This window comes from Arachis ipaensis, chromosome B1 (assembly GCF_059453495.1).
Source record: "Arachis ipaensis isolate K30076 ecotype BB chromosome B1, ASM5945349v1, whole genome shotgun sequence".
NCBI classification, from domain to species: domain Eukaryota; kingdom Viridiplantae; phylum Streptophyta; class Magnoliopsida; order Fabales; family Fabaceae; genus Arachis; species Arachis ipaensis.
In genome coordinates, this window is record NC_142436.1 from 7,786,911 (window position 1) to 7,798,706 (window position 11,796).

The following is an 11,796-nucleotide window of genomic DNA, read 5'->3' on the forward strand; positions in this document are numbered from 1 at the left end:
AACGATCTTTCAACAACCCTCCAAGTAGCCAGACATCCTCCCAGAAGCGAGTATCTCTTCCGTCTCCGACCTCCATAGACAACCCATTAATCATCTTCTGCCTCAGTTCTTGAGTCGTGAACTGTAACTGACAAATATCCCTCCACGGACCCCCGCACGGGTAATTCTTTGGTGGACAAAGACACAGTTGGATTCAAATTATTACAGGAACAAACCATTTTCTTCCATAACGGACATTCCTCCTTAGAAAAGCGCCACCATCACTTAAACAGAAGAGCTGTATTCCGGATCAAAGCATCTCCGATTCCTAGGCCTCCTAACCTTTTAGGAGCCTGTACCACCTCCCACTTGACCATAGCCATACCATTCCTCCCATCCTCCTTACTCCATAGGAATCTTCTCTACAAGGAGATCAACTTCTCTGCTACAGCCTTAGGCATCTTATATAAGCTCAGATAATACACCGGGAGGCTATTCAGCACAGATTTGATAAGCACCAACTTACCGGCTTTGTTGAGGACCTTGGCTTTTCAGAGGCTAAGATTTTTCTCCACTTTGTCTATAATTGGCTTCCAAGTCTTAACCAACTTGAGATTTGCTCCAAGCGAAATTCCCAGGTATTTTACTGGAAGAGTTGCTTCCTTACATCCCAACACCCTGCACATACGTCGTACCCACAGCTCATTACAGTTAATAGGAATCAAGCTAAATTTATCAAAATTAATACTTAAACCCGACATCAACTCAAAGCACCGTAATAGCCTCTTGTAATTTTTAATGGTTTCTTCCTCAGGTGGGCAGAACAAAACCGTATCATCTGCGAACTGAAGATGCAACAACTCGATATGATCTCTCCCAACCAACAACGGAGATATACGACTATTCCTAACAGCCTCTCCAATCATCCTGTGCAGGACATCAACAGCAAGAACAAATAAAAAGGGAGACAAAGGATCACCTTGTCTCAATCCCCTTTCCATCTTGAACGGCTTAAAAGGCGATCCGTTTACCAACACTGACATAGAACACGTGCTGATACATTCCATAACCCAGCCCCTCCACCTTCGTCCAAACCCCATCTTTTGAAGAACAAGATCCACAAAGCTCCACTTGACCCTATCACATGCTTTCTGAAAGTCTAACTTAACAATTGCCGCTTCCTTTTTCCTTAGTTTGAACCACTAGACAGTTTCACACGCTATCAGGGCCCCATCATGGATCTTCCGGCCTTTGATAAAAGCACATATCTATTGTGTTTATCCGAATCTAATCCAAAAATTACAAATATAGATTCAATCCGCAAGGCTAATAGGATCGGATTGCGGATTTTTTGTATGTATCTGCATATCCAAAGATCCACAAAAATAAATACATAAATATTTTTTATATTTGATTTTAACTAATAGTTATCATATATGTTGTATTATTTTATTTTTATTATTTAAAAAAATATGTTTAATATTATTTCAAGAGTAAACATGTTTAAAAGAATATAAAAAAAAATTTATTGATCTTTTAATAAAAATAAGTTTTTAAAAATATTTTTATATTTTGCGGATAGATTCGATATCCGATCCGATCAGCAAATGTACAGATCAGATCTAAGCTTAAAAATTACAAATATTGAATCCGATCCGATAATTTTAGTGCATACCGAATTGAGATTTTTGTCATATTCGATCCGATTTTAACAATAATCTCTATGAATATTTAATAATAAAAATGAGTCAACCACTCTCATTAATATGATCATGAATGTGTAATTACTAATTAGGCTTCTTAATAAAATTTAATTTGACTAACAATGTTTTAGTTTAAATTAATAAAATATGATAAGAATAATCAATTAGAAACTTCAATAAAATTGACTTTTTATTTAAGTATTTTTTCTCAACTTATGTCAAATTTAAAAGATTTATCATTTGTACATTATTCCTATATTTAATTTGCAAGCCAATTAAGTATTAGGTACTTTGGCGATATTTTGCTGGCTAACCAACAAATTATGCCTAAATTACCAAAATATGAAAAATCAACTACACTTCACAATGTTACCATCCAATAGCTTATTTTATTTTATATTAAAATATTATTAAAAAATAACTCATTTAAATTTAAATAAAAAATAAAATAAAAAATTATATAAAGTTTATTAAAAATTATCTTTTAATTTATTGACATTTAAAGAATTATTATCCAAATTCTAGAGCAAAGGGCATTTAACATAGCCCTCTTTGCACGATTAAACCTAACATATACCCCTTTAAGGAAACATATAAAAGCTCACGCTTAAAATTTTTCAGAATTTAAAGTATTAGATAATTGTGATATTTTTTTTTTCCCATAATTTTACATTTTTACCGGCAAAATTAATGTCCTTCAAAAACTAAGAAGAAAAAAAAAGCAAATAACACCCACTGATTTATTTTTTTTAAATTTATTGAAAATATTGAAATTAAAATTGATGTAAATTAAATGTTAGAATCTTTTTAAAGATAAATATTAGAGGAGGATGAAGATTTATTGGTTTTAATTATCAATTATCATCAATATTTGAAAATGTATATTAGAAATATATTATTGAATTATTAAACTAAAAGAATTAAATTGAATATATTTAGACACATTTAAATACTATTATGTATCAGCGTGTCCAATTTTATTCTTAAAATAAATTAGATATAGTATATATTATTATTTATTAAAACAAAAAATATTTTAAATACTTTATATAATTAAAATAAAATATTAAAAATAATTAAAAAAATTAATTTATATTTTAATATCAATAAAATATTAAAATATCAGTATGATTTATCTAAAAAATAATTTATATTTTATATGTATGTGTATTTCCATGTCTTATAATATTTTAAAATTCGCATGTCAACGTGTTCCGATGGTATGTCCCATGTTCGTGTTAGTATCGTGAATCACAATATTGTTTATTTATTTATTGATTTGCTTTTTTTTTTAACAGTTTTGCTACCTTTTTCTTTGTGTTTTGACCACTCAGTTCCTTCCTACAAGTACATAGGAAGCAGCAAACATAGGCCAAAAACAACACCACCACCCTCCCTTCCATGCTTTCACATGACTTGAACAAAACAAAGTTTGAATCTTTTCATGGTGGAGAAGCATTAGCAACCCTCACCTTCTTCTCTAACCCATTGGGGAACCTGAATCAATCAATTTTAGTTTCTCTTTCTTTAATGGGTAGAATCTTCCTGTGCTAGTGTTAAAGGTCACACTTTTTCAAGAACCCAGTTGCAGATTTGTCCTTGTTTCAGTTGAAGATGGGTATTTGCAACCAGGATGCAATCAAGCAGTTGCAATCCATGATGGAAAATGGTGTGTTCTTCACAACCTTCAAAATAAATAAATAAATCAGTCTCATCTTGCATTCTTGTTTTACTTCCATGATCTCTAATTGATAAAGATTCCTTCTTCTTTTTTTTTTTTTTTTTGTCTCGTTCCAGTGAATGAGCAGCAGAAGATCACATTCCAGGTTTGCTTTTTTTTTTTTTTTTTCTTAGTTAATATGCTTAGATTCTTATATGTTTGATCTTGGATATTGAGAAAAGATTTAAAGGAAAAAGAAACAATTTAACTTATGATTCATGATCTGCAACTTGATTTGGTAAAGGAGAAGAAAGAAAAAAGCTTTTCTTTTTGTTTGTTTGTTTGAAATTCCAAATTAAGAGAATCAAATGATTTGATAAGCATCAGTTTTTTTTTTTGGTTAAATTGACCTGGATCACTTTTGTTGCCTCGCATTTGCTAAAGAGTGTTTTTATTGGTGGTTATAATATACATTTGAAGGGATTAAGAATTCAAGATTTGAATTCAAGTAATGTACTTTTTAATGAATAATTGTTCTTTTCAATGTTTGTTCAACACTCTTCAAGAATCATCATCCTGAATTTTAGTGATATTAAACCAATAAGTGCCTTTTCTTGTTTTTTACTCTTATTTTAATAAATCCCTCTTTTTTTCCCCCCTAAAATATTTTACTTCATATTTCAGAACATGCATCAGGGATATCCAACTGAAACACTAGCCAGATTTCTCAAAGCAAGGGACTGGAATGTTGCCAAAGCCCATAAAATGGTTAGCTAGATCTTTTTATGCTTAAGGCCTTTAGTTGGTTCGGTTGTTTGATTGTTCTTAGAATTACTCGAGTTGTGTTCTTTCGATGTGTATACTTTGCTGACGACTTAAAGTTTTACAGATAATCGATTGTTTACAATGGAGAGTTGAAAATGAGATTGACAATGTTTTATCAGTAAGTTCCTTCACTATGTATGTATTCACATGTTTTCTCTTTTCTGTTGATAGAATACTAATTCCTGAAACTTCTATGCTGAAATCTTGTATATTATACCTTCTCATGTTTCTGATGAATCTAGAGCTGAAAATATATTTAAATTTTGAAATGGTCAAATGTTGGTTGCGATGGTTACTAACCTCGATTATCTACGGAAGAGGGTTTGAGTTCAAATTAGATGTTCATTTGATCATCATGCCTATAATTGTGATGCATTGTTGATTTCTCTCTCTCTTTATCTCGCTTGTTTTATTTATTTGCAGAAGCCAATCCCCGTAGATGTGTACAAAGCCGTGCGAGATTCTCAACTCATTGGAATGTCTGGTTACTCAAAGGAGGTACTATTGTAATTTAGACAGATCTTCAAAGAAATTTAGATGTCAGTTTATAAATTTAAGCTTTATGTTCATCTTCCCTTCTTTGTCCTCACCCTGTATTTTTGGTGTAATTATAGTTTGTAAACTGGCATCTTTAATAATACAATATGCTTTTAGTACTATCTATGATTGCTAATTCTATTTCTCTTTTGTCTTATCTATGCCAGGGCCTTCCTGTCATCGCTGTTGGTGTTGGGCTCAGCACATTTGACAAAGCATCCGTAAGGATCTCATAACATTATGATTTGAACTGAACTAATTTGTTGAAGATTACTTACTAAATGATATCATAGCAACAATGTAAAGGGCTCTAGAATACCGTAAAGACGGACTTTCCAAACAATATCATAGCAACTATTTTTTCTTCAATTTTTGTCTCATTTCTGCGTACCATCCCTATCTCGAAACTAGACTATTTCTTTTCCTGGGATATTTAATTTCTTAGGAACCTCATTTCATTAAAAAGTTTCTGCATTGACACTAACAAGTTAAAATTAAATGTCTTTTGCATGAAATACTTCAATGTACAAATTCTCTTTAATATTAAATAGCTGATTCTTGTTGTTCAGGACAAATACTATGTGCAATCGCACATCCAAATGAACGAATATAGGGATCGGGTGGTCTTGGTGAGTGCCTTCTACCAGTTTCATTTTTTCATAAATTTTCTATGCCCGGCTTTGCTTATTTGAAATCATTATTTTAGCCAACAGCTTCGAAGAAGCAAGGACGTTACATTGGCACTTGTGTGAAAGTCTTGGATATGACTGGTTTGAAAATTTCAGCGCTGAACCAACTGAGGGTATGCACATAATTTAGAGAAACAATTTCTTTGTTTCTCTTCATTCTTTTAATTCTATGAAGGCCCCTTTTATGGAATTTTTTGGTTCATATCACCTGCAGCTTTTGACTGCTATATCTACAATTGACGACTTGAACTACCCGGAAAAGACAGACACATATTATATTGTTAACGTGCCGTATGTATTCTCGGCGTGTTGGAAGGTTTGTGTACTACTAAACTTCTTTGCTTTAGTTCAATACATCATTCAACATCCAAAGACTAGCAAGTGATTTTTTTTCCTTTCAATTACAATTGGCAGGTTGTAAAGCCCCTTTTGCAAGAAAGAACGAGGAAGAAAGTTCAGGTGCTGCAAGGATGTGGGAAGGAGGAATTACTCAAGGTAAAAATCACATTTACTTCTTCAAACATATAATCTGTAAGAATACTACTACACATCTAAGTATTTTTGTTAACCAAGTCCGACCAAATTGGTCTAACATAACAAAAATCAGTTATGACTAGCATTATTTCAAGTCTTATTGTTTAACTTGGTTAGACTTGGTTCATAAAAAGACTTGGATGTGTAGCATTACTCATAAATGGAGCAGTTGTATTTGGATACACAGCTAGGTGCAACTTAACTCACTACACATTATCATCCTCATGGATTTTAGGTCCATGTGGTTTGTATTTTCATTTATTGTTTTCGTTTTCGGTGTGTTTTCTTGTTTTTCACTTTGTACTTCAAAAAGATCTTGAAAATAAGAAACATAGTTTGTCAAGTTTCCTATTCACTGTTATGAAATCTCCAAATCCCCAATCTAATGAAGATGCTAACATTTAATTTTAAATTGTGAATTTACTCTTGCTAGACATGCATTAAATGAAAATGGAATTGATTAGATCAACATTTTGTCCTACCTCTGTATTATATATGATGTGATATATCATAAATCTTGCATGTTTTTCCGTCCTAAATTCCTGTCATTAATCTGATATTAATGAAATCGTGATTATTAAAAACTTGATTCAACTGTGTGAAAACTGATCTTTTTCAATAGAAAAATACGTTTTTCTAACGAAATAACCGGAGAACATTTGATCACCTTAAAAGTTCTTTCGAAACTTGTGAGCAGGTAATGGACTATCAGTCTCTCCCACACTTCTGCAGAAAAGAAGGTTCCGGATCCTCGAAACACCGCGTAGCAGGAGACACTGAAAATTGCTTCTCCTTCGACAGCAACTTCCACCAACATCTCTACAACTTCATCAAGCAGCAAGCCGTCGTCATGCAAACCATATCACCAATCAGACAGGGATCCTTCTATGTTGACTTACCCGAGCCAGACCCCGACGACGCCAAGATTGCCAAGACCATCGAATCCGAGCTCCACAAGTTGGAAATTCAGAATGGTTCAATGAATGGTGTTGCGGTTAATGGACACTAAAGACATGGTTAGCCCGGTTCTGGTCTCTCCTTCAGCCTTGTGAGTCAGTTTCTTCATATGCTATTATTATTACTTTATGATCCCTTTTAAGGGGTTATACTAGATGTAATACTTGAATATTTGCATCAAGTTAGCTTGATGCAAAGTTCTTGAGATAAAATTTTTTTTATCTAATTTCTGTAACCCAATTTGGGATGATGAGTATATGGTATGGGATCATGTAGAAAAAGAAAATCACACTTTTTTTTTCCTCCCGAGATCAGTTCTTATGATCCTCAGTGTACACTATTATTTGAAAACATACACCAGATTTTATTATTTTTTGCCTTGTTCTTATATATTTGTTTTAACTGTAATTAACCACTTAGTTTTATTTTAATATTCTCAATCTCCTCTTGTTCACTTTAGATTTATCAAGCAAATGAGAAACTCAGTTGTATTTGGTTCAACAAACACAACTTTAGATAATAAACCAACAATGAAGTATATACTAAAATTATAGTTTAGCTGTACTTGCTCAATGAAGAAAAATTGCCAATTGGTATTATTTTTTTAAGAGAAAATGATAAATCGATTCCTAACTTTTTGGTTCACGGACATTTAGGTCTATGAGGATTTAAAAATACATTTAAGTTCCTAACTTTTTCAAAATTTAGACACATTGATCTTTGAACCTAATTTGTCTAATTTTAAAAACATTTTCATGTGTGCATCTGTATTAAGCAGGACAATACAACGAGCGTCACATTTGATTTTTCTGTTGAGTCTGATAGATCTAAATGAACATGAGGAATCGGTATGTCTAGAAAAATGGAGACACATCACACATGACGATGACTAAGCTTACCTTGTAATCTCCAAATTTCTTGTAGTTTCCATAGTACAAGATGTGATCTCACTCTAACGCTTTATACTTAAACCACATCAGATGCTATAATTTTACAGAGAGCATGCCTTTCTTTTGAAAACATTATATTTGGAACTTATTTGGTGTACGAATCTGAAAACAAATCATCATGCCAAATCTAGAGTCTAATTAAATCTGAAAACCTTGTTGAGTCATGGCACCAAGATTCCGAATTCGACGGATGGGTTTAACTGGAATGTTCCTATGTCACTTGCAACATCAATGTTGTGGTTTAAATTTACTGTAAAAAAAAGGAGGTGCCACCAATATAGGAGCTAAAACCACAAGAATTAAACTACAAGTTTCGCCATGCCAATAGAATGAGGATTAAGAGCATATCCTCCAAAGCTGGTTGCATATTTTTCGAACTTGGAAAACAAATCCTTCACTCGAATCATTAAAAAACTCACATAACAATGAAACATAGTCCTATTTCATTATCTTGCTGTATCACAAAAGAATCAAACTTCACAAATTCTTGTTTAAATCTAAGTGAGATCCTAAACAATAATTGAGCACACACTTTCTTCCATATGCCCCAATTTTTTTGTAGTATGGTATTTTGCAATTTTGAAAATTTGGTTGATGTTTGGAATTTTGGTTAAAGACTAAATGATTTTTTAGGTTGGCAAAGTGATGTAACCTTTCCCGCCATGCCCAGGCTTAAAACAGAGCAGGTCAGCCCATCCTGCCAAATTAGCCAAAAATAGGGGTGAGTACGGGTAGGGTTGGTTCGGGTTTAGAGTGAAATTAGAATCGAACCAATTAGATTGTAATTGGTTTGGTTTGATTCGGATTTACGTTTTTTTGTGTATATATCCGAATTAAACTAAACCGATTAAAAACAGATTGGTTCGGTTCGGGTAATTGGGTACCCGATGAAACAGAAATTCATAAAAAAAAATGATATTTTTATCTTAAAAATTTTGTAAGTATAATAAACATGTAAAATCAATAGAAGTAATCCAAATATGTTAAACACCAAATATATTAAAAACTAAACACATTAAAATCCAAACATATTAAACATAAAATACATTAAAAGCTAAACACATTAAAATCCAAACATGTTAAATACTAAACACATTATAATCTAAACATATTAAACACAAAACACATTAAAAACTAAATACAAAAGTGCAATAAAGAGAAACTCAAAATCATTAAAAGGCATATATATTTTTTAAATTTTTATTTTTTTATGTAATTAATATATGGTCAGGTCCACGGGTTAGTTCGAATTTCACGCCCCCAAAACAGATACCCGAACCAATTACTAGAGAGAGCCATTGATTTGGTTCGGATCAGACCCGATTATCCGTTGGTTCCAGAACCAATTTAATTAGTTCGGTTCGAGTTCGGATAGGTAATTAGGTACCCGCTACCCATGCTCACCCCTAGCCAAAAATGCTAGTTCCTCTCGCTTTTTGGATGGTTAACGGGTTAGTCCACTTATTTTTTTTAATTAATAAAATTAATCCAAAAAATGATAATTAAAAATAAGTAAAAATAAAAAATAAACAAATTACAATATATTTTTTTTTCATTATCTTCTAAATTTCAATTTTAACAAAATTGTTTATAATAATTTTTATTTTAAAAACAAGTCACATAATTTCAACACATATATAAAAGTATAAAATAAAATAAATAAAGTTAATAAAAAATAAAAAATTTAAAAAATATATTTAAAAATTATATAATTATTAATTTGTATAATACTAAATACTCTTTTATTTTAAAAAAAAAAAACTTTTGGGTTGGAAACTAGCCCATCCTGCCAAAATTCACGAATTTGATCATATAAATTTAGTTTTTTTTTTTAATTTTAAATTTTAACCCGACCCGTTCTTTTGATGGGTTTTATTTCGACATGGTGAATTTAGTTCGTTTTGCCAATTTATACTACTAAATTGCTGAAACTTTTTTTTTTAAAGCAAAAGGCTCAACACAACAAGGTGGAGCAACTAAACAACAAACAGAACCTAGTGACATAAAAACCCCCTATAGTCATCTCCCGCATTGCCATCAACAACTAAGATGATCAAACTCAGTTCACTCTTTGTAGCTCCTAACCGATTTGTCAATAACTTCCGCAACACCTGCTTCTTGATTCCTGAAAATTCTATCATTCATTTCCATCAAAGTATTCCAAATAATAGCACAGAAGCCAATCAACCACCTATGCCGGTCCTCCTTCCTAACAGGAGTCCCTGTCCAACTCTCAAAGTGCTGCTTAATTGACCCTGGAAAAGACCATGGTTTGTTATAGGCAACCAACCAAGCACACCACACCTGCCAAGTAAACTCACAACCAAGGAACAATTGGTAATCATTCTCAGTAGATTTTTTACATAAAACACAAAGATTATCATTCTGATCAATTATGTTCAATTCGCTCAATCTCTCCTTAGTATTGACCCTGCCAACTAACACAAACCAGGTGAACAACTCAACTCTTGGTGGTACCAACCTCCTCCAAATAGAACTAGTATAGCTATAGCCTGTAATGTCCTTTGGAACAGTTTCAGCCTGCAAGACCTGCACAAATAAGTTAGTCGAATAAACGCCTGACCTATCAAATTTCCACACTATCATATCCTCTCTCTTTGATGCTAATTTGACAGATTGTAGCACCTCATGGAGTTAGTTCACTAAATCTAGCTCCCATTGGAATAAAATCCTTCTCCATTGAAAATTCCATATCCATTCTATCTCATCCCAAAACCCACAATCTCTTATTACAGATTCGCTCTAGTTTGAAAGCAAAAAAAGGCGTGGAAAATTGTCCTTCAGCATACCACAGGGCAACCAACTATCCTCCCAAAATCGAATTGTTCTTCCATCTCCTACTTCCAAAGCCAACCCTCTAACCATCTTATCTCTCACCCGCTGATCTTTTATCTGCAATTGACAGATATCCCTCTATGGACCGCCTCCTTTAGGTATAGGCTAACAAGAGAGAATGATATTTGGATTCAAGTCATTGCACGAGCACACAATCTTCTTCCATAATGAGCAATCTTCCTTCGAGAAACGCCACCACCACTTAAATAACAATGCTGTATTCCGAATTACTGCATCACCCAACCCCAATCCCCCTAGTCGTTTTGGAGCTTGCACCATTTCCCACCTCACCAAAGCTATCCCCTACTTGCCATCCTCTCTACTCCAGAGGAACCTCCTCTGCAGAGAGATCAACTTCTCTGCTACTGCTCTGGGCATCTTATACAAGCTAAGGTAGTACACTGGCAGACTATTCAACACAGATTTGATAAGGATAAGCTTACCAGCTTTATTAAGCGTTTTACTTTCTACAAATTGAGTTTATCTTCCACTTTGTCAATAACTGGTTTCCACGTCTTAACTAATCTCGGATTCGCCCCCAAAGGAATACCAAGATATTTGACTGGCAACGAAACTTCTTTACACCCCAACACTCTACACATATCCTCTAAGACCACCCTTGCTCGCAATTAACCGAAATCAGGCTAGATTTATCGAAATTAATACTCAAACCCGACATCAGCTCAAAACACCGTAAAAGCCGCTTGTAGTTTCTGACAGTTTCCTCTTCCTGTGGGCAGAAGAGTATGGTGTCGTCTGCAAATTACAAGTGTGATAACTAAATACTATTCTTACCTACCAACAGAAGAGCAATCCTTCCATGTCTTACTGCTTCTCCTATCATCCTATGAAGGACATAAACAACTAGAACAAAAAGAAACAGAGAAAGAGGATCACCTTGTCTTAAGCCCCATTTCATCTTAAACGGTTTAGTAGGCAAACCATTTATCAGAACCGACATCGACGCTGTGCAAACACATTCCTTGATCCATCCTCTCCATCGTTGCCCAAAACCCATCTTCTGAAGAACAACATCCACAAAGGTCCACTTGACTCTATCATAAGCTTTTTGAAAATCTAGCTTAATAATCGCCGAACTCTTCTTG

General features: G+C 33.3%; 1 protein-coding gene across 1 annotated transcript; it reads left to right on the forward strand.

Annotated features, from left to right (window-relative positions):
- Nucleotides 1–2,984: 2,984 nt before the first annotated feature.
- LOC107615637 (SEC14 cytosolic factor) lies at nucleotides 2,985–7,254 on the forward strand. Its single transcript, XM_088500952.1, has 11 exons — nucleotides 2,985–3,351; nucleotides 3,480–3,508; nucleotides 4,027–4,110; nucleotides 4,232–4,285; nucleotides 4,591–4,665; nucleotides 4,872–4,925; nucleotides 5,274–5,333; nucleotides 5,411–5,506; nucleotides 5,608–5,709; nucleotides 5,808–5,888; nucleotides 6,625–7,254. Exons 1-11 carry the CDS (start codon nucleotides 3,297–3,299, stop codon nucleotides 6,934–6,936), a joined length of 1,002 nt encoding a protein of 333 aa, XP_088357078.1. The 5' UTR covers nucleotides 2,985–3,296; the 3' UTR covers nucleotides 6,937–7,254.
- Nucleotides 7,255–11,796: the final 4,542 nt, after the last annotated feature.